This window comes from Branchiostoma lanceolatum, chromosome 1, assembly GCF_035083965.1.
Source record: "Branchiostoma lanceolatum isolate klBraLanc5 chromosome 1, klBraLanc5.hap2, whole genome shotgun sequence".
Taxonomy (NCBI): Eukaryota; Metazoa; Chordata; class Leptocardii; order Amphioxiformes; family Branchiostomatidae; genus Branchiostoma; species Branchiostoma lanceolatum.
In genome coordinates, this window is record NC_089722.1 from 9,232,035 (window position 1) to 9,258,505 (window position 26,471).

Consider the following 26,471-nt stretch of genomic DNA (forward strand, 5'->3'; position numbering starts at 1 on the left):
TGTTGACGAATCGTTTCTGGCTTATCTAGCTTGGGGTTTAACGTCACATGTACCGTCGGTTTCCATTGTCGCTTTCCTCTTTCCCGACTAAAACGTAAATAAAACTGAAGAAATCATCAGCAATGTAATCATGAACCTTACACACACACACACGTACGTACGAACACACACACACACACACACACACACACACACACACACACACACACACACACACACATACACACACACACACACACACACACACACACACATACACACATACATAGACACACACACACACACACACACACACACACACACACAAACACACACACATGTGCACATTGCTAGCACGCCCGTCTTACTAGGATTCTAGGTTTCACCCTGAATAATAGCAGAACATTTTATATCAGGAAGCTGGAGGTAAGGGTGTGGTGGTCACCAGTACCAAACAGAATGGCATGGTGCGAGTCAAGAGACAGGCGATCAGCTCTTCTGGACTGTTCGACCGTGTGTTACCAGCTTTGACACAAAACAAAAGCTGTTTTGTCAACCTCATGATTGAATTACCAAGAATACCCCATACGTGAATCCAGGGAAAAAAATATTACCATTATTAGGCCACAGCAAGTAATTTTTATGGATGACATCAGCGCGCTCATTAATTTTCGCCTGATTTCGAAATAAAAAACAAGAAATTTCATTGCCCTCCGACGGTGGTCAACATGCCAAAAATTGGCAAATATGTCGTAAACGTTGACAGTCTATGTGTTTCATCGCATATGAATACCCAGTGTAGTTGCTTCAAATGATGGTACAACAAGCTCTTTTCTGCATTTGTTGTAGTTAGTCTATTGAGATGTATACACATCTACAAGAACATGTTAACTGTTGAATCAAGGAGGTTTCATATTATATATGAATAAATACAGGAGTAATACATTGGTTGAATACAGGACTAAAAGACCTGTTGGTTATGATATCATAGTTCGTCGCCTCAATTCTTGTTTAACAAGAGTTATGATCTCAAAATTTGAAAATATAGCAATCTTGTTTTTTTGGCCCGCCTTGTTTTTTTTTCGCCCTATCTCATTAATTTTGGAGTCTGCGGAGGATGTCATCCATAAAATTTACTTGCTGTGGCCTTATGAAACATTACACAGTTGTGTTTCGGCTCAAGTCTAGTTCAATGCGAAGTTTCACATTCCTTCTGAGTCCGACTACTCATACAGTAATACCATCAAGCACAAAGAGTCTGACTGCGATTGTTTCGTCTACTTAGTATATTCTGTCCTAATTCCTATGATGAAAAGTGATCGTGATTTTTCTCCCAGGCTGCGCCCAAGGCCTACCTGGAAGAGACGGAAGAGATGGACAGGCAGGACCGCCCGGGACGGACGGGCGGGACGGGCGGGATGGACTGTCGGGACAGCCCGGGACGGACGGACAGCCAGGGGTGGACGGACACCCCGGAACGGACGGACAGCCCGGGGTGGACGGGCAGCCAGGAACGGACGGACAGCCCGGGGTGGAGGGACACCCCGGAACGGACGGACAGCCAGGGGTGGAGGGACACCCCGGAACGGACGGATAGCCCGGGGTGGACGGGCAGCCAGGAACGGACGGACAGCCCGGGACGGACGGTACTCAAGGCGTGGCTGGACCAACAGGGCCTGTCGGCTTGCAGGTTCGAAGATAATCGTGGTCTATAACTTTGGGTTTATAACTCTTTATCATATATAAATTTCGTTGTGACCAGAATTACATATGTCAATTCCGTGACAGGGCTCATCCGGCGACAAGGGAGACACTGGACCACCGGGAAGAGACGGGGCAACAGGAATAGGTGACAACACTTTATTGTTGTCAATCAATAAAATATATCATTATGTGTATTCATGTACATGTACTTCTTTCACATTTTGCCTGCCTAGCTCCGATCCACGTACGTAGGAAAGTCACAGTTCGTATATAACAGTTAAATGTAATATTAGATAATTACTGTCAGGTTATCTGAATTCACGCTTCTGTTTACTTATCAAATTCTTCAGGAGGAAGTGTGTACACCCGATGGGGGAGGAAGACTTGTGCTGAGAACGGCGGAGCAGAGCTGGTGTACGAGGGTAAGATTTTTTGGTGCTATATTTTCTTAGCTGTACCACAGCTCAAGTTATATTGAAACTAATTATTTCAAGTAATATTCCAGTAGTGAAATTGGCAAAACATCTGACTATGTATACTCAAACGTCTGGGAAAAATCTTGTTTGATTTTAGGTGTGGCAGGAGGTACAAAGTACAACCAGCCAGGCGGCGGGACCAACTACCAGTGTCTGCCGACCGACCCACAATGGGGAACGTACCAAGATGGGGCCCAAGGGTACAAGGCTTTCATGTGGGGAGCTGAGTACCAGCTGAACACAAACTATCCGTTCGGCTCCGCCTCCCTTAACGATGACAACGTCCCGTGTGCGGTCTGCTACGTCCCAACCCGCGGCAGTAAGTTAATGATCCCCGCCCGTAACACCTGTCCCACCGACTGGACCCAGGAGTACCATGGGTACCTCATGGCTGAGTACTTCCACCCCAGTGCTAAAGAGTTCGTCTGTGTGGATGAACAGCCTGAGGCCGTACCGGGCGGACACGCGGACCAAAACGGCGCCTTGTTCTACCCCGTGGAAGCCCGCTGTGGGTCCCTGCCGTGTCCCAACTACGTGGAAGGGAGGGAGCTCACCTGTGTCGTCTGCACTAAGTAGGACGGTATAAAGTATTAACGGAGCATCTGTCCTGAACGAGTATCATTTTTGTCGTTCCTAGCACGGAGACATGCAGGTCTTGACATCTTTCTTGCAAAATATGCTTGCTGAGGTTATCATATCAACTGCCTTTAAATGCTTTTTGTCAAGGATTGGGGGGGGGGGGAATGTCATCACTTCTCTCTGCTTTTCAGTGTGGTGTGTGAAGAACGTTTCAACTCAGCCAACTTGTGATTGGCGCTTACGTTTATAAAGGCTGCTGCAGGTAAATACGGTATTTGACATCGTTGTCAATGAATGATGAAATGTCATTATAGACTTTATAAGAAATATCAAATGCTGTGTTTCTGTGTAATGTCTGGCATACGTTCTTCCGTGAGTATGGATGCATGCGAATATACATCGTTATCTAATGGAAGGAGTTATTTGTTTGGAATGTGTTGGTATTCATATCTGCCTGTCTTGTTATGTATCTGCTGGTTCTTGCCACATCTGAAACTTCAGAAGAAAGTGTGACAATTTTAGGTTTACTTCAGCTTCTGATATTGGCGTATGGACCTTTCAGTTGAAACAAAATGTTGAAATACACCAAAGTACACCACCTTTGTCGTTGATTTGTGTCGGAGATTTTCTATTAGTTTTCGATGTAGGCTGTAGTGTGTATCTCCCGACCAGTGCCTCCTGTGAATCCGCTAGAGCGTTGACCTTCAAGACACGCAAGAATATGTTGAGCACCGTCGGTTTGTCGTTGTTTCTTTGTTGCAGTGGTTTAAGGTAAGTTGTCAATCACGTCACGTGGAAGATTTCTGACCAACGAGAAGGCGTGATGGTGACGTCAGTGGTCAAGTTTTTCCCAGCGACGTTTTCTTCTTGGAAATGTTTTGATAAAGCTTGTGTAAAGTGCGTAAACATATCAACTTACAGGAAGTAAAGAACACAGAACCAATGAGAATCAAGAACGATACGTACGAAGGGTTGTTGAAGTCCTGAAAACAGAACTTGGTCCGCGCTGTTTTTCTCGGCAGTTTAGTTCCTTGTGAGACAGTCCACAGCAGCAAGTATCCCACATTCAGAGCGACTTAAACATTTAGCAGTCTTGATACCTTATCGTGGATAAAGTTTCAACAGCCTAGAAAGTACGCAAACATGACTTTGGAGAAGCAGAGCCCGTTCCTGTCCGGCGGACCGACCCGTCGGGACCGTCTGCCCGTGTTGGTCGGGCCGCTGGTCGGCGTCCTGGCCGCCCTGGTGTGCGGGGTCAGCGTGCTGACGGGGGTGGTGGTGGTGCACAACATGCAGCAGGAGCTGACAGGTGTGAGGGGGGAGCTGACAGGTGTGAGGGGGGAGCTGACCGCTGCCAGAGAACGTCTGGCTGTCCTGGAGAACTTCCATGGCTTCACCGGCGAGGAGCTGTCTGCGGTGAGTACGAGCTCGAGTTTCGGTCGAGCGGGCTAGGAGCGTCCGGGATTTTTAGCGTTTCTCTCCCTAGAGAACCCACTTGACCGAAACTTTTGCTTGGAGAATAGTGACTACGTCGTTACAAGATCAGTACCCCAAACCAGTTATCTACCCTATTTTAACCCACTACTCTAGCATTTTGGTCAACTTTTGCAACTCTTTTAACTCGACACTATCCTGCTGTATAACGAGCGGGATAGGTGCTAATACATGTAGTAATAGTTACAGGTAATCAGCAGACCATTCACACCTTCATTTTGTCCCATTTTCATCTTGAAAGTGGAAGTCCGTTGAATAGCTATATAGTGATCTTCATCTTAAATCAAATTTGACTAGTGTGTAAGTCCAAAGCGGGTGTTTGTGTCGATTGATCAATACATGTATACACTCAACTGTTATTACTAGCCACATTCGATGCGGAGCCTAGTAACTTTATACCCCTCTCTTTATATTTTACACTACATGTGTATTGTGTAACACTTGTGCCTTTTGTCCCGAGTCCAACACTAGACGTGAACTTTTGTGAATGGTGTTGCTTCAAATATATTGTCCCACCGCATGTACAAAGCTATATTCCTTTATCCATACTCGTCAATTTAAGAAGTGTCAAGAAACTGATGTTGTTCGTCTTTCACATTTTGAACAGACCGACGGTTTGATGACGCCAGACGACGGGGACCAGGGTTCTGTGCGAGTGAAGAGGGACGGACCAACACTTGGAGGGCGTGAGTGTTGATGGATTTATTACGGTTTCATTGTTCTGCTATATTTTCAAATTTCTCTGAATGTCGTACCAATTCTGTTTTGCAATAGAAGAAATTAAACGGAACTACACTTACTATTAAAGGGGGTTTTGATATGATTGAAATCTCCTTGCACATACCAGTATTATTGTTCTCAGTAGACTTCTGAAGGTTTCTTTTCTCGAACTCCTTCTGTTGTATGTACCTATAGTGTGCCCTATATATTACAATCAGTGAGTTTGACAGTGGATTTTGTATTACAGGTGTTATCTTAAGAACTTGGTTGCTACAAGCACGTGTATTTGCAAAATGAAGATTATGCTCCGTGTATGATTGGTAAATACAACAAATCAACTGGCGAAGTGGAACAACGGTGACCAAAAGTCGTGTTCAAAATGCTCTCGGCTTAATCAAAAGACTTCAAAGAGTCCGTCTGCTGTCACATGAAATGTTCACAACTTATGACCCATTGCCCCCTGCAGGTTGCCCACAGGGACCGCCTGGTCCCGCGGGACGGGACGGGGTAGCCGGGCGGGACGGACGGGACGGAGTCCAAGGCTCGGCCGGGCCGGTCGGACCTGTTGGCTTACGGGTACGGAACGTTTCCTGGTTTCACGTTAACAATTCTGTCATCGCTATATCCACATGAATATGGTAACAGAAAAAGGGTGTTTATTTCTATGGTTTGAGAATTCCGAATGTTTTACATTTTACATGTTTTACTGTGACAGGGTCCAGTTGGGAACAAGGGAGACGCAGGGCCACCGGGAAAAGACGGGGAACCAGGAAAAGGTGACTATTTTTTTTCATAATTGTCAATCAAATATATATCACCACGATATATTCACGTGCTACTTTCACATTTTTCTTGCCTAGCATCCCATCCATGTATGAATGTCGCAGTTTATGTAGATATAATGGTAGATATTCACTCTCAGATTACTTCAAGTAACTCTTTTCTCTTCATTACCAAATTCTTCAGGAGGAAGTGTGTACACCCGATGGGGGAGGAAGACTTGTGACGGCGGAGCAGAGCTGGTGTACTCGGGTAAGATTTTTGTTGAATACAGACGGCTTACCTTTGGTGCCATTTTTTCTTAGCCTTAACCTTCACAGTGCTAGTTTCTTGAAAGGTTATCTCTTTAAGTAAGTGATATTCCATGAACAAGATTCACGAAAGAAGTGACTATGTTTTATCAAACGTCTGGGAAATCTTGCTTGATTTCAGGAGTGGCAGGAGGTACACATTACAGCCAGCCAGGCGGCGGGACCAACTACCAGTGTCTGCCCACCGACCCACAGTGGGGAACCTACCAAGATGGGGTCGAAGGGAGCAAGGCTTACATGTACGGCGCTGAGTACCAGTTGTACTCAAACGTCCCGTTCGGCTCCACCTCCCTTCACGATGACAACGTCCCGTGTGCGGTCTGCTACGTCCCAACCCGCGGCAGTAAGTTAATGATCCCCGCCCGTAACACCTGCCCCACCGACTGGACCCGGGAGTACCATGGCTACCTCATGGCTGGTCTCTACAACCACGCCGGTGCTAAAGAGTACGTCTGTGTGGATGAACAGCCTGAGGCCGTACCGGGCGGACACGCGGACCAAAACGGCGCGCTGTTCTACCCCGTGGAAGCCCGCTGTGGGTCCCTGCCGTGTCCCAGCTACGTGGAAGGGAGGGAGCTCACCTGTGTCGTCTGCACAAAGTAGGACGGTATAAAGTATTAACGGAGCATCTGTCCTGAACGAGTATCATTTTTGTCGTTCCTAGCACGGAGACATGCAGGTCTTAACATATCTTTCTCGCAAAATATGCTTGCTGAGGTTATCATGTTAACTGCCTTTAAATGCTTTTTGTCAAGGATTGGGGGGGGGGGGTATATCATCACTTCTCTCTGCTTTTTAGTGTGGTGTGTGAAGAACGTTTCAATTCAGCCAACTTGTGATTGGCGCTTACGTTTATAAAGGCTGCTGCAGGTAAATACGGTATTTGAAATCGTTGTCAATGAATGATGAAATGTCATGATAGACTTTATAAGAAATATGATGCTGTGTTGCTGTGTAATGTCGGGCATACTTCCTTCCGTGAGTATGGATACATGCGAAGAACATCGTTATCTAGTGGAAGGAGTTAAGTGTTTGGAAAGTGTTGGTACTAATATCTGCCTGTCTTGTTATGTATCTGCTGGTTCTTGCCACATCTGAAACTTCAGAAAAAAGTGTGACGAATTTAGGTTAACTTCAGTTTCTGATATTTGCATATGGACCTTTCAGTTGAAACAAAATGTTGAAATACACCAAAGTACATCACGTTTGTCGCTGATTTGTGTCGGAGACTTTATATTGGTTTTCAATGTAGATTATAGCGTTTATCTACCGGCCAGTGACTCCTGTCAGTCCGCTAGAGCGTTGACCTTCAAGGCACACAAGAATATGTTGCTCATCAACAGTTTGTCGTTGTTTCTTTGTTGTAGTGGTTTAAGGTAAGTTGTCAATCACGTCACGTGGAAGGTTTTCTGACCAACGAGAAGGCGTGATGGTGACGTCAGTGGTCAAGTTTTTCCCCGCGACGTTTTCTTCTAGGAAATGTTTTGATAAAGCTTGTGTAAAGTGCGTAAACATATCAACTTACAGGAAGTAAAGAACACAGAACCAATGAGAATCAAGAACCATACGTACGAAGGTTTGTTGAGGTCCTGAAAACAGAACTTGGTCCGCGCTGTTTTTCTCGATAGTTTAGTTCCTTGACCTTGACAGTCCACAGTAGCAAGTATCCCACATTCAGAGCGACTTAAACATTTAGCAGTCTTGATACCTTATCGTGGATAAAGTTTCAACAGCCTAAAAAGTAAGAAAACATGACTTTGGAGAAGCAGAGCCCGTTCCTGTCCGGCGGACCGACCCGTCGGGACCGTCTGCCCGTGTTGGTCGGGCCGCTGGTCGGCGTCCTGGCCGCCCTGGTGTGCGGGATCAGCGTGCTGACGGGGGTGGTGGTGCTGCACAACATGCAGCAGGAGAATACCGGACTGAGGGAGCGGCTGGTGGCGGTGGAGAACATGCAGCAGGAGCTGACAGGTGTGAGGGGGGAGCTGACAGGTGTGAGGGGGGAGCTGACCGCTGCCAGAGAACGTCTGGCTGTTCTGGAGAACCTCCAAGGCTTCACCGGCGAGGACCTGTCTGAGGTGAGTACGAGTTTTGGTCGAGTGGGCTTGGAGTGTCCGGGATTTTTTTTAGCGTTTCTCTCCCTAAAAAAAAACACTTGACCGAAACCTTTGCTTGGAGAATAGTGAGTAGGTCGTTACAAGATCAGTACCCCCTACCAGTTATCTGCACTATTTTAACCGGTACCCACTACTGTAGCATTTTGGTCAACTTTTGCAATTCTTTTAACTCGACGATATCCTCCTGTATAACGAGTGGGATAGGTGCTAGTAGTAATAGTTACAGGTAATCAGCAGACCATTCATACCTTCATTTTGTCCAATTTTCATCTTGAAAGTGGAAGTCCATTGAATAGCTATATGGTGATCTTAATCTTAAATCAAATTTAACTGGTGTGTAAGTCCAAAGCGGGTGGTTGTGTCGATTGATCAATGCATGTATACACTCAACTGTTACTGTTATTACTAGCCACATTCGATGCGGAGCCTAGTAACTTTATACTCCTCTCTTTGTATTTTACACGACATGTCTATTGCGTAACGCTTTTGTCCCGTGTCCAACACTAGACGTGAACTTTTGTGAATGGTGATGCTCCAGAGTATATTGTCACAACGCATCATGTACACAGCTGTATATTCCTTTAGCCATACTCGTCAATTTAACAAGTGTCAAGAAACTGATGTGTTTTTGTTTGTCACATTTTGAACAGGCCGACGGTTTGATGACGCCAGACGACGGGGACCGTGGTTCCGTGCGAGTGAAGAGGGACGGACCGGCACTGGGAGGGCGTGAGTGTTGCATGACGGGTTTATTACGTTTTTATTGTTCTGCTATATTTTTGAATTTGCTTTGAATTATGTATCAGTTCTGTTTTGCAATGGAAGAAATTAAACGGAACTACACCTACTAAGGAGGTTTTAATCTGATTAAAATCTCCTTGCACATACCAATATCATTGTTCTCAGTAGACTTCTGAAAGTTTCCTTTCTGGAACTCTTTCTCTTGTATGTACCTATCGTGTGCCTTGTATATTACAATCAGTGTATATTACGATGAAATGAATAAGCAATACATATGATAACTTACTATGAATGAATAAAAGGTTTTTGATAAATTGTGCATGGTCGGTCGAACTTGTGAAACACCTGACTAAAACGTTAGCAGTGGATTTTGTATTACAGGTGATATCTTAAGAACTTGGTTGCTACAAGTACATATTTTGCAAAATGAAGATTATGCTCCGTGTATGATTGGTAAATACAACAAATCAACTGGCGACATGGGCGAAGTGGAACAACGGCGACCAAAAGTCGTCTTCAATATGCCCTCGGGATAATCAAAAGACATCAAAGAGTCCGTCTGCTGTCACACGAAATGTGTACAACTTATAACCCATTGTACCCCGCAGGTTGCCCACAGGGACCGCCGGGTCCCGCGGGACGGGACGGGGTGGCCGGGCGGGACGGACGGGACGGAGTCCCAGGCTCGGCCGGGCCGGCCGGACCTGGCGGCTTACGGGTACGGAACTTTTCCTCAGTTTCACCTTAACAATTCTGTAATATCAACATGAATATGGTAACAGAAAAAGGACGTTTATGTCTGTGGTATTGAGAAATTCGGAATGTTTTACATTTCAAATGTTTTACTGTGACAGGGTCCAGTTGGGGACAAGGGGGACGCAGGGCCACCGGGAAGAGACGGGGCACCAGGAAAAGGTGACAACACGTTTCATCGTTGCCAATCAAATGTATATCACCACGAGATCTTCTCGTATAACTTTTTCATTTTGCCTGCCTAGCATCCGATCCAAGTATGGACGTCGCAGCTTATGTATATATACCGATATATATATGATAGTAGATAATCATCGTTCGGTTACTGGAATTAACGCTTCTGTTTCATTATCAAATTCTTCAGGAGGAAGTGTGTACACCCGATGGGGGAGGAAGACTTGTGCTGAGAACGGCGGAGCAGAGCTGGTGTACGAGGGTAAGATATTTTTGGTGACATATTTTCTTAGCTGTACCACGGCGCAAGTTACATTGAAACTAACTAATCAAGAGATGTTCCAGTAATAAGACTGGCAAAACATCTGACTATGTCTGTATACTCAAACGTCTGGGAGAAATCTTGTTTGATTTTAGGTGTGGCAGGAGGCACACATTACACTCACCAAGGCGGCGGGACCAACTACCAGTGTCTACCGAACGACCCACAGTGGGGAAGGTACCAAGATGGAGTCCAAGGGTGGAAGGCTTTCATGTACGGTGCTGAGTACCAGTTGAACACAAACTATCCGTTCGGCTCCGCCTCCCTTCACGATGACAACGTCCCGTGTGCGGTCTGCTACGTCCCAACCCGCGCCAGTAAGTTAATGATCCCTGCCCGTAACATATGCCCCGCCGGCTGGACACAGGAATACGATGGGTACCTCATGGCTGGTCACTACAGCCACGCTGGTGCCAAAGAGTACGTCTGTGTGGATGAACAGCCTGAGGCCGTACCGGGCGGGCACGCCGACCATAACGGGGCGCTGTTCTACCCCGTGGAAGCCCGCTGTGGGTCCCTGCCGTGTCCCAGCTACGTGGAAGGGAGGGAGCTCACCTGCGCCGTCTGCACAAAGTAGAACATTAGTGGAACATCCATTGTGTAATCTATAAAATGTTCCTAACAATGAAACACGCAGCTCATGTCATCCATCGAAGTCTACTTCCTGAGCAAAGCACGCTTCAATACACTTTTGTTAACACCAACACTTGATGTTTTTTTGTTACACATTTTGATGATATTTCTGTTTCCAAGATTTCCATTGTGTCAAAGGCATATTGTTTTGCTGTGGCTAGGTTGTGTTAGGTGGTTTTTTTTTGGAGAGTAGATAACTAAGTCTGTGGCTGGTCTTGGCTAAGGACAGCGTTTACAAGTTGTAAGGGGACTATCAAATGTTGCGTGGTTTTATTTTTTGTCTTGTAGTGCGTTTGTTCTTCATCGTTGTCATCCTTTGAAAAGTTGTTTATCTTTTCAGAAGGGAACTTAAACGAAGCTGACCAGACTAGCAATCATTAGTTTATAAAAGTATCCGTGATGGGATGAAGTATATTTCAATTCTTATTGCAACGTCATCACTGTCATATTCTTCGAAATTACGCAGGTATGAAAGTAATGTGATCACATTACAAAATTAATGTAGAAGTTCTTGAGGTATGGTACGGCTGCAAACGCCCAGTACGCTACTCTAAGACGATTTTTTGTATCTCTCTGCATATCCGTATAGTTTGTCTGTCGACGTCGTAGCCAGATTTGACATACTTGTACCTCCATGCCGAGATGATCATGATTATCTACTTGTTAAAGTAAAGTCGTATCTTGGGAGGTGCAGTGGTTGATGACATAATCATCAACAGCATTCTGCTTTGGTCTTCACAATAAACAACTGCATTGTGTGTGAATATCAGACGTTTGTCATTCTCTATATGTTACACCTAACACGAATATTTTTAAATGTTTGGAGATTGACTGTTACTATAGCACATAAGGCCATTCTTCTATTCTTATCAACTGAAGGTCTTTTCGCAAAGCTGAAGAGATGGTAACTACAATGACAATGTTTTTTCTCTAAAATGATGAAATATTTCAAGCTACAACATAAAGGCACAACTGGTGCCGTAAATGAGCTCATAGAGCTCATAACATTAACACATATATCACTTCATTGTATACCAGTCTATTTGATGGCGTCCAACAGACTAAGTACTGCTTTTCAAAATATTTTTGAACTTTTTTGCTTTTTTAGTGAACTTCAACTTGTCCTTCCTATACAGATTTTGTAGTAACCTTATATACAACGATAATGATTTAGACAATTATACAGTATCATAATCTAAGTTATTCATCGTTCTATACATGTGTTATACAAATGATTTCTATCATATTGTGGTGTTCACTCCAGCAATGCTGTGTAGTTTGCCTCGTGTATTGCACTGTCGTTATGGTATTTGTTTCGGCACTAGCTTTTGTCCGGCCGGCAAAATAAACAGTCTCTTTATTCATTTTCTCTATATATAACCTATACTATAACTTAACCAATAACTTATCATGACTGTGGAACTCAGAGGAAGTCCGATATTCAAACAGTTGTAATCAGCTCCACAAACCGATCCCCCGACCGTTCCTCATACACGATCCTGCTGTCAGCAAAAGTCTTGGCACCACAGTTGAACTTACGTGTGGGGGAGGGGGGCGAGTTCCTGAAAAGCAAAACAAAACATGCAAGTCACAGACATGTAGTGCATGTAGACATTAATTACTGTGATAGGAATCAAGCTACTTAAAGACTGTTTTAAGTTTATGTTAGTTTCTCTAAGATTTCCGATACCGTGACTTATTCTGTCTCAGCCTACTCTTCAAGCAGAGGTTGGTGGGGAAGATTGTGACCTTATTATCATATGCCCCGTTTTTGTCAGCTCTCCCCGGACTATGTAAAGCTCACCTCCCGAAGTTTTCCCCGTCCTCCAGAGTGTTGGGAAGCGGCACGTCGTGTGTTTCGGGCAGCACGGTGACGACCATGCTGGTGACGCAGGACAGCACGCCCAGCGTCATCAGAGGGAGGGGCCGCCAGACGTTACCAAGGAGACTAAGGAACGGAGCCACGATGCCGCCCACTCGGGAGACCATGATGGTGGTGCCGACGCCCATGTGTCTGTTGTTTGATAAAGGTACGTATTATAGAATTCAGATTTGCAACTTATAATCGACATATTCGCGTATTTTCCTCACATTTATACGCGAAAGACGTCCTTTAATTTTCGGTAGCCTACCGAATATCCCCAGCTGCAGACAAAACAGCTGAGAACTCATGCGCGGTTGGGAATATGCGCATATTTTACGATGTTCCCACGACACAGTCGCATTCACACACTGTGAATATCGCTGCCGCAGTGTAATACGGTAGATTTAACTTATGATGAAAAAAAAAACATTAAAACAGCAACTATGTTTCAATGTTTTGATCGGTCAGATCATACAATACGTGCCAAAGAGAGATACATCATACAAACATAATGCATCCAAGGCATCTTACTACCTTTACAAATTCTTTATCGGAAACACAAATTGATCTGAACAGGCCACAGACTGTTTGATTCAACCATGATCTTTCTACGGGTTCCCGTCTTATTTTGGCGACGCCTCAGGAGCGGAGGCATTTGTTTTAGTGAAGAGTTTGCTCACCTGACTACAGTCGGGAAGAGTTCTGTACAGTAGATGTCGAGGATGGCGAGTGTGCTGCTAGCGCCAAACCTGCCCACTGTAGCTAGTGCTGTCGCCACATGGCCAATGTCTGCGATAGAAATGGCGGAGTATCAAAACCCTTAAGCTGCCAGTCCCGGTTTTATCAGGGATACAGAAACATGCCTTATGTGCTGCACCCAGTTATAACCGGGATAGGGTATTCCCCAGAAGAAAACAGCTTTGCGTGCGTGTAGCGTTCATGATCAAAGCCTGGAAGTTAGGGGAGTTAGGGCCGGCGGCTGTTTCACGGGTTTCGGTAAGGAAGGTCAGGGGTCAAAAGTTTTTATTTTTACTTAATAAAAATCTGGCAGCTTAAGGGTTAAACCAGTGATCCTCTACCACCAGTTAGGACGGCGTTCTCGACGTGCGCTCTATGCGACCTTAAATAGAGCGCTCAATTTCATCGATAAAAAAAGGAATATTTTTACGCTTTCTGTGTTTTGTCTTTATAGCCATACTTAAACATTTTGCTTGATATTCCAATTTTTAAATCAAGGATTAGACAAGTCCGATTTAGGTCGCAGCGAGAGCGCAGCGCAATTGTCGTCTAGTTGAATAGGGGCAACAGGTCGTTACTATTTCTGGATCGTCACTATAGGTTTGCAGAATTGCTGTTAGTAATAGAATTTGACATTCGTATGAAATTGCATTAGAGTAATCATCGATAATGCCACTGACAAGAAAGCTAGGATATTTCGAAATGAAATCTTACCGTTTGGAATGGCTGCTGTGGCCAAGCAGGAGACGCCAGCAAGTAGACTGAAGGCAACAGTGGGCGGTTTGCGGCCCCATCTTTGCATGGTTACCCCTGCCGTCAAAATGGCGACTGTTTCGACGCATGCGCCGAGAATGAAGTTGACGTAATGGCTGCCGGCCAGCTGAGACGTCCCGAACAGGAGACCAACGTAAACACAGAGGGCGTTAAAACTGTGAAGGAGGAAGACAATATGGACCTGAGCGTTATCATGTATGGTGGGACACAAGCTGGTACTAGTGTCTGCTAAGGTCACAATTCCCAAACCGGGGCCCGGCCGGGCAGTTTGCGGGAACGAAAAGTTTGATATAAATGACAACTGAAAAAGTTGCAAAAATGATTCATGAGCGCCATTCGTGTTACTATATTCTTGATATGAATTGTTTAATTTCCGTTCACGTAAACAACCCGGCCGGGCCCCGGTATGGAAATGTGACCTAAGCATAATGCAGTAGGGCGAGCAGATTACAGTTATTGACCTGAAGCTAAGTTACAATTAAAGGACAACAGACGCCCGTTTTAGCGAGTATGAATAGGAATATGTTATGATCTATCTCTTAAGTAAATTTTTCGGTTGAAGTTTACAAGTCATTTACTTATACACCTGTTATCTTGACAAAGGAAAGTCTTTGTAACGGTGGATTGACCAATTCATCGATTTTCCTGCCAATTAACTAATCAATCAATCAATCAATCAAATCAATAAATCAATTCACCTTGCGAAGATAATCGTAACTGTGATCCTCCTCATGTTCGGCGTTCGAACAAGATCCAGTAGGTTGTAGTTCCTCTTAGAGTCGCCAGGAGTTCCACTGGCATTGGCACTGCCACTACCAGAGGTACTACTCTCTACATACTCGTACATTTTCGCAGGCACTTCTATTTCGTTGTACTTGGCGATTCGCTGGATCGTTTTTCTCCACTCTTCTACCTTGTTGTTCAGGAGAAGCCACCTTGGGGACTCTGGTATAAACCTAGGCAAACGATTTCAAGTACATTTTACTTACAAAAACTTTGAGCATGAGAGAAACAACAGGAGGTACATTGTAAGAATGTGGGTGTTTGCGAAGGTTTTAAAATGATTACCATGTGAGCGGATAAAGGTAGGATAACAACTTATTGCAGAGGACGTTTCAATAAAGGTGACGTACCAAAGGATGACTACTTCCTATGACTTTTTTCAAATATCTATACGAAATCTTTGATTCTTGCACAACAGCGATATGATCTTACCACCAAGCTATGAGGGACAGCACCCCTGGCGAAGTTATTGCGAGCTGCAGGATCCACCAGTCTCTGATGACGTAAGCTAGAATTCCCAGAAGGGCGTAGCCGACTGAGGGACACAGGGTTGAGCAGATCCCGAATGCCATTCGCCACGAAGTACCTATTGTCTCCATTCCTAAAATATAACAAGAGAACGTTTCAGGTTCAAAGTTGATAAAGCTTATTAGGAAAATTCATCCATACAATCAATACAATTTCAATGTGCACATCTCTGTCTAAGCTACCTGCATACATGTACATACAATCACGGAAATCCGTATTTCCTTTGTTCAGTTATCCTCCATGAAAGGTTTTAACAAAACACGCCCTGCAGCTCCAGGGTGAGCTGCAAGGGGGTCGGTCCAAACCTACATTACTTTTCCTTACATCAAAAGCTGCCACCAAAATATCGAGACCAAAGCATACCCAGAGCATGAGATGCACAAAACGGAACATTTTCCTGCAATATCAAAGTAATACCCTTTTGCAAAATCGACATTGATTTTCGTCTTGTTAACACCTACCCACATACCAAATATCACAGTCCGTCCATCCATTAGTCGACTAGTGCAACTTATACTACTCTAGACTATTTCAGACTCCAGTGGGTTGCTGAAACAAATGGTAGGAATTGGCCAAATATGCTGAATAATCAACGAGAGGAGTTAGGCGGCCGATGAGCTACACATTTGTAGCCCAATCTTATCGTGACTTTAGTTCATTGCTCTGTATCAACTCAAGAGGTCTGGTAGAGAAAAACATCTCCCCTATATGATCCTACATAGTTGATACTAAAACGATGCCCAGTCTCTAGGCTATCTGTACCTGTGACCAGTGTAGTGAACTGCAGTCCGTTCTGTGCGTACCTGTGACCAGTGTAGTGAACCGCATTCCGTTCTGTGCGTACCTGTGACCAGTGTAGTGAACCGCAGTCCGTTCTATGCGTACCTGTGACCAGTGTAGTGAACCGCAGTCCGTTCTGTGCGTACCTGTGACTAGTGTAGTGAACTGAAGTCCGTTCTGTGCGTACCTGTGACCAGTGTAGTGTACTGCAGTCCGTTCTGTGCATACCTGTGACCAGTCACTGCAGTCCGTTCTATTCGTACCTGTGACCAGTGTAGTGAACCACAGTCCGTTCTGTGCGTACCTGTGACCAGTGTAGTGAACCGCAGTCCGTTCTATGCGTACCTGTGACCAGTGTAGTGAACCGCAGTCCGTTCTGTGCGTACCTGTGACCAGTGTAGTGAACCGCAGTCCGTTCTGTGCGTACCTGTGACCAGTGTAGTGAACCGCAGTCCGTTCTGTGCGTACATGTGACCAGTGTAGTGAACCGCAGTCCGTTCTATGCGTACCTGTGACCAGTGTAGTGAACCGCAGTCCGTTCTGTGCGTACCTGTGACTAGTGTAGTGAACTGAAGTCCGTTCAGTGCGTACCTGTGACCAGTGTAGTGTACTGCAGTCCGTTCTGTGCATACCTGTGACCAGTGTAGTGAACCGCAGTCCGTTCTGTGCGTACATGTGACCAGTGTAGTGAACCGCATTCCGTTCTATGCGTACCTGTGACCAGTGTAGTGAACCGCAGTCCGTTCTGTGCGTACCTGTGACCAGTGTAGTGAACCGCAGTCCGTTCTGTGCGTACCTGTGACCAGTGTAGTGAACCGCAGTCCGTTCTGTGCGTACATGTGACCAGTGTAGTGAACCGCAGTCCGTTCTATGCGTACCTGTGACCAGTGTAGTGAACCGCAGTCCGTTCTGTGCGTACCTGTGACTAGTGTAGTGAACTGAAGTCCGTTCAGTGCGTACCTGTGACCAGTGTAGTGTACTGCAGTCCGTTCTGTGCATACCTGTGACCAGTCACTGCAGTCCGTTCTATGCGTACCTGTGACTATAGTGTAGTGTACTGAAGTCCGTTCTGTGCGTACCTGTGACCAGTGTAGTGAACTGCAGTCCGTTCTGTGCGGCTCCCAGAATGAACCGCAGCGCGATGAAGGCTGCCAGGTTGGACGTGAAGGCGAGACCGGTGCCGCACGTGACCAGCAGCAGCACGCACACCAGTAACGTCCGGTGACGACCGCAACTGAAAGGAATAACATAAACAGGTGCCATTCTTGGTCTCAACGTTGAGCTTGAGCCTCAAAAGTCATGCCGCTTTAAGTCATCTACTACATGTCGCTACTTTTGGACACACTAACTTGATGTTATAGTAGACTTCATGTGAAGAACGCAAGTCAACCCAACTGAGAGAGAGGGGAAAATGTGGTTGAAGAAAAGTTAAGCTTAAATATTTAAAACGATTGACCTCGCGGTGCAACGCCGGATAAATCTTTTGTGCCTTGTAACTTCAAGGCTTTCTCTTTTTCGATATTGCAATCACTGTGTACAATGTGCCGGTGGTCTCATATAGCTGTTGCACTTTGTTCGACAATTCTTTTATTTGCATGTGAAGCGTTATCTTATTCTTTTCCAGTCCAATTGACTTTTTCTGGAGATGCGACATTTTAAAGAAACAGACTTAGTTACTAATAAGTAACTGACTTACCTGTCGGATAGGACTCCAAAGATAAAACCTCCAGTGGCCACCCCCGCCATGAAAATGGACTGTGCCAACTCTCGTAACCAGGCTCTCTCACACACCAAGTTGTACTGAAGGGGCGGGTTAAAAAGGACATGAAGGAGGTAGCCTGGAGTCCAGCCTTGTTAGGTTTGGTCCGCCCCCAACGGTCGCTATTCCACAGAGCAGCCGTCGGACCGTTGGGAGCGGACCAAAGCCAATGAGACTCCAGTTTAATCGTGAGCAAGAAAAAATAAATCCTCACTCATCACCAGTCTCATGCTCGGAGGGTCCTCGAAACTTAACAGAAACTAAGAGTGAATGTAACGTCCACTGTTTCTTAATGATCTTGTATGTATCAATTTAGCTAGTCATAGTTAGCGTAGTCCGGTGTACGAGACTGAGTGGACCCTTAAATCAACTGATATTCCATCCTAATATCTGCTTGGAGATTAGTCTGTGGCTAGCTGTCCATGTGTCACGTGACGCGGATCGTCAAGACAATACAAGCAGACGGCAATTATCTTGCCCGTTTATAAGCTTTGTGTAAAGCACTCAAAAATACTTCAGTGCAAGTAATTTTTTTGCCATGTGTATTCTTAGAACCTGTCAAGTCATCCTCCTCCACAGAAGAACATTCATCCCTGCTACAGTTAAGATGGATCAGACTCCCGCAGGACATTGTGAACACAAAGGACTCTCAGGACTTTAAACGTTAAGTTAACGCCCACCTCAGCGTCACTCGTCAGCGCCCTGTGTAATGAACATTATTCAGCTCTGCTGCTAAGCTGAGGTCATGGCAACAGCCGCGATAGATAATAACAAAATGGGTAGCCCTGGCCATCATGGCCTCCCAATGTGTGACGCTCTTGCAGGTCTTCTGAGGGACACCATGGTTTACTTTTGGAGGGAGCGCTGATTCGTGATTTTCAACATATCGGGGCCAGGTTCTTTTACTGGAGAGAACATTTATGCCGCCGGCTCTCCAGCAAAAGAACCTGGCCCATATGAGTTGAAAATCGCGCCAGCGCCCCCCTCACCAAAAAATAAACACCGGCGCCGCCCCGAAGGCCTGCAAAGGGGGCTACTTATAGAAAACCCGTTATTTATTCATTTATTAGTGTTATATATATGTGGACCCTATTCTCACCATGATGCAAATACCGCCTTGTACCTCTACGACTTAAGCCAGGTACCCATTTTTTACACCTGGGTGGTGTGAAGAAAGTCGTGTAAAGTTCTCTTCGGTGGCGTCAGAGCAGAGAGTCGAACTCGGGACCACTGGGCGAAACACACTGCCGTTACGCCACACGACTCATGAATGTCTTTTGTCATTCAACTTGATAGTGACAATAGAAACAGTGTAATTCCTTCCATTGTGAACAAGGATAGCAATTAACACCTTGAAACCTGAACTGCTGTTTATTCAAGAGGGTCTGTTGTTCTACCAGCATGTGTTAACAGTATCTGCGTTGCGCTTGGTTAAAGCAAGGAGGTTTTATACTAAGTACTAGTACATAAAACCTCCTTGGTTGAACTTGAAGTCAGTTGAGTTGAGTGGCGGCCGTTAAGAGGGCGGACCAAAGCTAACAACTTAACAAGGCTGACCTCCAGGCTACGCAAATACGTCCTAACTATGACGCGTGCACTCCGCGTCAAGGACGCGTTATTTTCCCCTATAGCATATTTCTACTAAACATATTCAAACATAGAACATATCATTGGATTACGCTGTATTAAAAATGGGATATTAAAGGAACGTATTTTTTTATAAAATCCTAGAAATTTGAAGTCCATTGAGGTCAGATGAAGAGCATTGTATAATGTCCTTGCTCTTATTTTTACCTCCTTCCAGTGCTCAGAGAAAAGTCAGCTACCAATCGGATTTTGTTTGGTCGTTCAGCAGCCGGTGGTATCAAAACGCGGGCGGGGCTGTGCACGTGGCCTACCAGAGATTGTAAACCAAGCGCTTGCCGTGATGTTGCTCGAAAATCTGAATCATTCCTTTTTCATTGCCGATGAAATAATTCAAACAGGATGGTGTTTCCAGTTCAAATCATTACGTGGGTTGTTTTGCAGCACAGTGTATCTATAATTCAAATTAAAAAAATCTATTTACGTTATGTCCGACAACATACACTTTACAAAATCAAACCGACTCTCACCACTCTAGAACACAACTAACAAACAAACAAACAAGCAGAAACATATTCATATACTGAATAATTACATATACTAGTATACGTGGATCACTTTGCAATGTAATCTATCTACTTGTTTATTTGTTAGCACTTAAAAATGATAGATACATAACAATGAAATATAAATGAGATATAACAGAGGCCGGAAACTTATAGATAAGTATGGATAATAAATGAATAAAACAATACAGTGAGAACATAATACAATAAAGACTTTGCCATAATTTGGGTAGTCATGCATGAATATGAGTTAAATTTGGAGTTCCCAGTAGTAACAAGAAAACGCAACCCATATTAGGAAAAAGTAGGGTTATCCATAAAATCAGCTTTAGTGTGACTCTTATCGCTCTTACGAATATAGAAAAAGAGGAACACTGTCAACTTTACTGTCTTATTCAAGCTATTCCAAACCACTGGACCCCTGTTAATGACTGTGAATTGTCGTTGGTTACATTTTGTGAATTTGCTGCTGAATCTACTTCATTTCATTTTCTTTTAAGTTCACGTAAAAATGTCACTCACGGAAACTCACCTTTAGTTCTGTCCCAAAGCAAATTATGCAAGTTTGGGTGAAACCCATGTGCAAATTACTAGTAATTAGACACACGGGGTTCCCCCAAACGTGCATAATCAGCCCAGGAGAGAACAATGGAGGTCCGTAGGCCCTCTCAATATTTTCCCCAAAATCATTTTCTAATAGGTCCCCCAAAATCCTATTTTAACCCCAAGTCTAGTTGGTAGTGTTAGTGTCTAACTTTGCCCAGTTGCATTGATGTATTCTGCAACAAAATGTAGACAGGCAAACGAACAAAATGCGGAGGCGCTTGGTAATTTTGGTTGTGAAGATAACGGAACTGAATCGGCCAGGTTTCACACAAAACGTTCGCCTTACCTGCATAACAACACTGCTGTGATACTGGCTCCTGTCGTACGCCCATCCGTCAGTACAGCCTGTCGTATTCCCATTTCTGTAGTCCCATCTACTCTCACAGCATGCGCTGGTCAAGTTGCCATGTTGAGAGTCCCCCGGGCACCCCGTTGTAGTAAAATTCCCAGAAATGACTTCACTGCTATATCTCCTACAGCTGCTGAGCCTCCACGTTCCGTCCACCTCTTCCATCGGGATGCTAAAGTTGAGTGCCTCGGGCCAGGTCGTGTTGTAGGCCGAGAGACCTGTGTCTGCCACCCGGCAGTGGTGATCGGGGATGGCGCCGATGAACGTCATGACGGCAATGTGCATCCCTGTCTGGAAGTTTCCCAGGAGAAGTAGCAACGCTGTTCGTCGCTGAAATGGACCAAAATCTCCAAGATATTGAAGAATCGCATCGTAGCCCATCCTGGATGGTGTCAGCTAAAACTACGACGGACATGAGCTATTGCTAAATGTACTGAGACAGTGATAGAAACTCATAGAATATAGGCCGATCTGGATCAGAGACAGTTCACGTCACGTCGCACGAGAACAGGGTCCTCCTGAGGGTATCTATCCGCGACTCTCAATAGTAGTTCGGGTAAAAAGTAGTGCGTCACAGTGCTCGAAAAAGCCTTCTGTGTACGTCAGCGTGGCGGGAACAGAGCTGAAGGGTAAAGGAATACGTCAGGTTTTAGAGTGTATGAGTTGGATTACGATGTTTGTTCGGTCAGCGTGAATTTGCGCCTGATTACTGTTACCGCCATCTGTTGTGGGTCGGCTGCAGTTAACATGACTACCGCTAGGCGTCACATAAAAGCTGATTCGAGAGAACAGCCACGGCCTCGAAAATAAACACCGGCCAGAAAGCCTGCAAAGGAGGCTACCAATCGTCAACGAATGATGGATATCCACTACCCCTGTCTCCTCCTACTACGTACAATTTGAAAGTTCATGTCCAAAGATTATGTGCAAGTACATGGTAGAAAATAGGAGACAATGGATGGTGATTGACGTTATCGTAACAAGAGCATACTCAACATTGTAACCTCGTGCGAGTGAGGTCGGTTGTCCGCCTGCGTATCACAGAATTGTGGACATAAGGACGCAAACGCAAACAAAGTATTCTGGCAGGATGGTTGAGAGGGCAAGTGTAAATAGATAGCAGTCATCAGTTCACCAGAATCTTGGACCTTTGAATACTTTGATACCCGATCGCGAATTCTACCTATGCCATCTTTTTTTCTCAAGAATTTTGATGTGTCTATTTTCCGTATCCTATTCCGTAAACATTTTCGACTGATGTATCGCGAGTGTTTCTCATTTGTATGAATTATATCAGTTGATATAAAATCTCAGATCAAACCTTTAAAAAATCTGAATATTTTAGCTCTACTTAATTCATCCGATCATAAAGCTTTCTCCGAAGGTCAACAGTCCATTTGTTAATCTGAAGGTATGTTTTGTTTGGCGCCCGACATAAAGCTCAGCGTCAAGACCATTGGGTAAACTGTATACAATGTACATTTTAGTCAGTCAAATTAGGACAAATTTGATTCTTCATAATGTTTCTGAGAAAACAGGTGCTCAAAATGATGTTATATTAAAGCTTTTCGGACGTTTCCCTGGTCCCATGTACCTAGAACAGGCATGAGTCCAACCCGGAGGTCAAACAGGACTGGCAACCCGTTCGTAGCTGACGAAGTGGAAATGTTGGTATGTCCGGATAAACGACGAAGTTAGCAGCCATTTAGGACTTGCTAAGGACAAACTTCAACTTAAGAATTTGATCAAAAAGCCACGAAAGTTTGTACAAACATGGCCACAAGTTTAGTCAAGGCATGAGTCCGACCCGGAGGTCAAACAGGGTTGGCAAACCGTTCGTTGCTGGGAAGTGGAAATGTTGGTTAGTCCGGATAAACGACGAAGTTAGCGGCCATTTAGGACTTGCTAAAGACAAACTTCAACTTTAGAAGTTGTTCCAAAAGCCACGAAAGTTTGTACAAACATGGCCACAAGTTTAGTCAAGGCATGAGTCCGACCCGGAGGTCAAACAGGATTGGTAAACCGTTCGTTGCTGACGAAGTGGAAATGTTGGTATGTCCGGATAAACGACGAAGTTAGCAGCCATTTAGGACTTGCTAAGGACAAACTTCAACTTAATAATTTGTTCAAAAGCCACGAAAGTTTGTACAAACATGACCACAAGTTTATGCTGAGTCGTTTAACGCCTAATGGTTTTGTTTGAAGTTTTTGTATATATTTAGTCCACATCTCAGTTTAGATGTTCAGTCTGGCCTAGCCGTCCTGCGACTCCCACTGTTTATCACGCTTTCTCGCCATGAAGCTGCCCGTGTTCTGTCTTTTGCTGGTTTTCTGTGGGACCAACTCTCAGTTCCAGGTATCCCAAACAGAATCTGGCGATGTTTATGCTCATCTGGCAAGCCTACAGGTAGGTCTAACTTTATCATCTGTTCTTAAGCTATGAATCAGTACTGCATAAAAGCTACCACAGGTTCATGTTCGATACAGGTCAATTTACGTTAAGACATTATGTTTGACAATATGTCCAAGAATGCTATAGCTATGCTGCATCATACTCAGAACTGATAATTGAATGCATTCGCAGTGACAGTGACGAAGAATAAGAATATGGGTTACACCATGCCTGGCACCATCGCCGTTAAACTAAGACCATGACAAATGAGTGAAAGTTCGTTTCCTTTGTGAAAGACGCAACGGCCTCTTGATCTTTTGTTTTAGGTGCGGCTTGAAGAATTAGAACAAAAACAACAGAAAGGTATGTCCACGCTATACAAACGTTACATTGTCTACGATGTTACCCTATGTTAGAGGAATGTTAATCAAGGAGTAATGGAAGTGGGGTCGTGTGGCGCAACGGTGGGGTTTCCGGCCCAGAGCCCAGCGGTTCCGGGTTCAAATCCCCCTGACGCCACCGACGTTGTGCCCATAGGTAATGCACTTAACACGACTATCCTCACCCCACAAACGGGTATGTTATGCGTGGGTCACGACACCAGCAATAGCTGCCTGTGTTCCATGTGTACTACACCGTTGCAATTCTAATAGAATAAAGTAAAATGACAGAAGCGCGTACCATCAAGACCAAGGAACATATCTACTTAATGGAAATCTGTTTCGCCGGCTGAGTTTTGTGCAAATATCGAGGCAAAAACACAGTATAGATGCATATACATGCCTGATACCAAAATTTTGCTGGTCATGGTCAAAAAGTAGTATTTTTTTGTACTCAATTGTAGTTTCAAGGCATTGCGTGGTGTTGGTTGTTTCTCCAGTCGTATGTTGCCTCCCTGAGCCCCGCCTTGTCGGAAGTCGTCACACGAATAGATCAAATGGCCCAAAGCCTTCCTAGCACACTCTTCTGACGTGTAGGACGGTGAGGGTGTCGGCGAAACTCCGGTCCTAATAGTACCGGAGTTTCTTTTTCGATTTCGCCGACACCCTCATGCAGAAGGGTTTACGGTTACGATTTAGCCAAGAAATAGAACGGAGAATCCCTCCGGTGAAAAGCGGGTTCTTGCTGCTTTCCGATATATTTCGTGGTGTCGACTCTTGTCTTTCTTTACGGTAGAAACTGTAGTATGATATACACATATTATACAGGGTTTTCTTTTGGCCAATAGACACCACTTCGGTCTTGGATATTGTCTTGCCTTGTCCAACGGAAGACTTGCTTGGAGATCTTACAATCTACTATTGAACAGTCTTACCTTTTCTTTTTCTACAAAAGGAGCCGTCTACATCCACTGGGGAAGGACGACCTGTGGCAATGCAGTCGACGGCCTCACAGAAACTGTCTATTCCGGTGAGTATACGTATTATACGTACATATCACTACATCGTTTCATACTTTGAACGTTTGTGGAATAGTAACGTTACATGTATCTCAAGGTGCTGGTTAATCTGTTCGGTTAAATGTATAATGTAATTGCAAAATGCTACTTGTGTTAACTCTTCTATCTCAAGACCTGCGCCTGTAAGCCCAAACGATAAATAGATAACGGTACAGATATAGCCGTGTACATAATGTCCTATCGTGGACAGACTCAAGGCAGGGGCGGTGGCCAATGCCACTTATATCATCACCAAGATGCGATGTGATAGATGAATATTGTCGAATAGATAATCACATATGAATGTTTGCTATCTTTAGTCTAAAAGAGTACCTACCCCCAAAATAAACGGCTGTATGAACGCGCGTTCGTAGTGGTGTAAAATTCCCTTCTAGCGAGTTCTGATCTCAAGCGTCAAACTGATGAAAGCTTGTTTGTAAATAAAGAAATTATCAGGTAAATTGATAAAGCTCGGCAGCCGCGCGCTCGGTTGGCCGTGCACAGCCCTGGGTTTTGAGTGGTGTAGTCACACGCTTGCAGCTGGAAAGTACCTTTTGTGGGGTGCGGCTTGTAATTGACATAAACAGGTATGATTTCAGGTGTTTGGCATTTCTTTGACATGATGTAGGGTATACAAATGCGCTCAACATAGAATGAATGATCTTGGTGCATCAACTATAGCTTCATTATGAACGCGCCCATGTAAAACACGTCTTGTAACATGGAAGCCGAAAAACCTGATGAATGAGAACTTAAGTCGTAATGAGCACCACTTTTCCTAGCTTTCTTTGATAGTGATGAATGATCATACTTTCTGATGTACAATGCTCTTCGATTCAGGAGTGGCAGGAGGCACACACTACAGCCATCCAGGCGGCGGGACCAACTACCAGTGTCTGCCGACTGAACCACAGTGGGGAAGGTACCAAGATGGAGTCCAAGGTTGGAAGGCTTTCATGTGGGGAGCTGAGTACGAGTTGGACACAAACTACCCGTTCGGCTCCGCCTCCGTTCACAACCACGAAGTCCCGTGCGCGGTCTGCTACGTCCCAACCCGCGGCAGTAAGTTGATGATCCCCGCACGTAACACCTGCCCCACCGACTGGACCCAGGAGTACCATGGGTACCTCATGGCTGAGTACTACAACCATCCCGGTGCTAAAGAGTTCGTCTGTGTGGATGAACAGCCTGAGGCCGTACCGGGCGGACACGCGGACCATACCGAGGCGCTGTTCTACCCCGTGGAAGCCCGCTGTGGGTCCCTGCCGTGTCCCAGCTACGTGGAAGGGAGGGAGCTCACCTGTGTCGTTTGCACAAAGTAGCCTCCTCATAAGCTCAAACCCGTCCATAAACTAAAACCGCTATAAATTCCAATAAAACTGGTTTCTTGTTGTACTTAAGAAATTTTGTATACACATAACTTATACCCCCATTCCACTTGGACGGCGCTCTCACCGCGCTCTCATGGCGACCTCATTTTGGCCAGATCGCCGTGAGAGCGCCGACAGCGCGGCGAAAGCGCAATTGAGA

At 45.0% G+C, this 26,471-nt stretch overlaps 5 protein-coding genes across 6 annotated transcripts; 4 read left to right on the forward strand and 1 right to left on the reverse strand.

The window, feature by feature from the left end:
* The first annotated feature begins 2,052 nt into the window (after positions 1–2,052).
* On the forward strand, positions 2,053–2,735 carry LOC136427966 (uncharacterized). Its single transcript, XM_066417237.1, has 2 exons — positions 2,053–2,071; positions 2,257–2,735. The coding sequence occupies exons 1-2, from the start codon at positions 2,053–2,055 to the stop codon at positions 2,733–2,735; spliced, it is 498 nt and encodes a 165-aa protein (XP_066273334.1).
* An 854-nt stretch (positions 2,736–3,589) lies between these two features.
* On the forward strand, positions 3,590–7,385 carry LOC136432411 (short-chain collagen C4-like). The gene is made up of 6 exons (XM_066423668.1): positions 3,590–4,154; positions 4,840–4,918; positions 5,419–5,528; positions 5,668–5,728; positions 5,919–5,984; positions 6,165–7,385. The coding sequence occupies exons 1-6, from the start codon at positions 3,882–3,884 to the stop codon at positions 6,644–6,646; spliced, it is 1,071 nt and encodes a 356-aa protein (XP_066279765.1). The 5' UTR covers positions 3,590–3,881; the 3' UTR covers positions 6,647–7,385.
* A 309-nt stretch (positions 7,386–7,694) lies between these two features.
* Positions 7,695–11,544, forward strand: LOC136432404 (short-chain collagen C4-like). Its single transcript, XM_066423656.1, has 6 exons — positions 7,695–8,118; positions 8,808–8,886; positions 9,507–9,616; positions 9,753–9,813; positions 10,016–10,087; positions 10,243–11,544. The coding sequence occupies exons 1-6, from the start codon at positions 7,795–7,797 to the stop codon at positions 10,722–10,724; spliced, it is 1,128 nt and encodes a 375-aa protein (XP_066279753.1). The 5' UTR covers positions 7,695–7,794; the 3' UTR covers positions 10,725–11,544.
* LOC136432374 (organic cation transporter protein-like) lies at positions 11,158–21,856 on the reverse strand. 2 transcript variants are annotated; one of them, XM_066423613.1, is made up of 9 exons: positions 21,049–21,840; positions 17,944–18,047; positions 17,327–17,481; positions 15,372–15,540; positions 14,855–15,112; positions 14,097–14,311; positions 13,325–13,433; positions 12,585–12,794; positions 11,158–12,342 (listed from the first exon to the last, which is right to left on the reverse strand). In XM_066423613.1, exons 1-9 carry the CDS (start codon positions 21,490–21,492, stop codon positions 12,222–12,224), a joined length of 1,785 nt encoding a protein of 594 aa, XP_066279710.1. In that variant the 5' UTR covers positions 21,493–21,840; the 3' UTR covers positions 11,158–12,221. The 2 variants fall into 2 exon arrangements, with proteins under 2 accessions (XP_066279710.1, XP_066279719.1); XM_066423622.1 differs by lacking the exons at positions 11,158–12,342; positions 13,325–13,433 and having other exon boundaries at positions 12,588–12,794; positions 21,049–21,856.
* A 1,477-nt stretch (positions 21,857–23,333) lies between these two features.
* LOC136432413 (uncharacterized) lies at positions 23,334–26,360 on the forward strand. The gene is made up of 4 exons (XM_066423682.1): positions 23,334–23,518; positions 23,830–23,866; positions 24,839–24,913; positions 25,782–26,360. Exons 1-4 carry the CDS (start codon positions 23,408–23,410, stop codon positions 26,261–26,263), a joined length of 705 nt encoding a protein of 234 aa, XP_066279779.1. The 5' UTR covers positions 23,334–23,407; the 3' UTR covers positions 26,264–26,360.
* Positions 26,361–26,471: the final 111 nt, after the last annotated feature.

Coding starts and splice junctions, on each gene's coding strand:
- LOC136432413 (XM_066423682.1), top strand. CDS start 23,408: ATGAAGCTGCCCGTGTTCTGTCTTTTGCTGGTTTTCTGTGGGACCAAC. Junction 23,519..23,829: donor CTCATCTGGCAAGCCTACAG/GTAGGTCTAACT, acceptor CTTTTGTTTTAG/GTGCGGCTTGAAGAATTAGA. Junction 23,867..24,838: donor AGAACAAAAACAACAGAAAG/GTATGTCCACGC, acceptor TTTCTACAAAAG/GAGCCGTCTACATCCACTGG.
- LOC136432374 (XM_066423613.1), bottom strand. CDS start 21,492: ATGGGCTACGATGCGATTCTTCAATATCTTGGAGATTTTGGTCCATTT. Junction 18,048..21,048: donor ACAGCAGTGTTGTTATGCAG/GTAAGGCGAACG, acceptor CCGCCCCTTCAG/TACAACTTGGTGTGTGAGAG. Junction 15,113..15,371: donor CTGTCCCTCATAGCTTGGTG/GTAAGATCATAT, acceptor TCGTTTGCCTAG/GTTTATACCAGAGTCCCCAA.
- LOC136432411 (XM_066423668.1), top strand. CDS start 3,882: ATGACTTTGGAGAAGCAGAGCCCGTTCCTGTCCGGCGGACCGACCCGT. Junction 4,155..4,839: donor CCGGCGAGGAGCTGTCTGCG/GTGAGTACGAGC, acceptor CATTTTGAACAG/ACCGACGGTTTGATGACGCC. Junction 4,919..5,418: donor CGGACCAACACTTGGAGGGC/GTGAGTGTTGAT, acceptor TGCCCCCTGCAG/GTTGCCCACAGGGACCGCCT.
- LOC136432404 (XM_066423656.1), top strand. CDS start 7,795: ATGACTTTGGAGAAGCAGAGCCCGTTCCTGTCCGGCGGACCGACCCGT. Junction 8,119..8,807: donor CCGGCGAGGACCTGTCTGAG/GTGAGTACGAGT, acceptor CATTTTGAACAG/GCCGACGGTTTGATGACGCC. Junction 9,814..10,015: donor AGACGGGGCACCAGGAAAAG/GTGACAACACGT, acceptor CAAATTCTTCAG/GAGGAAGTGTGTACACCCGA.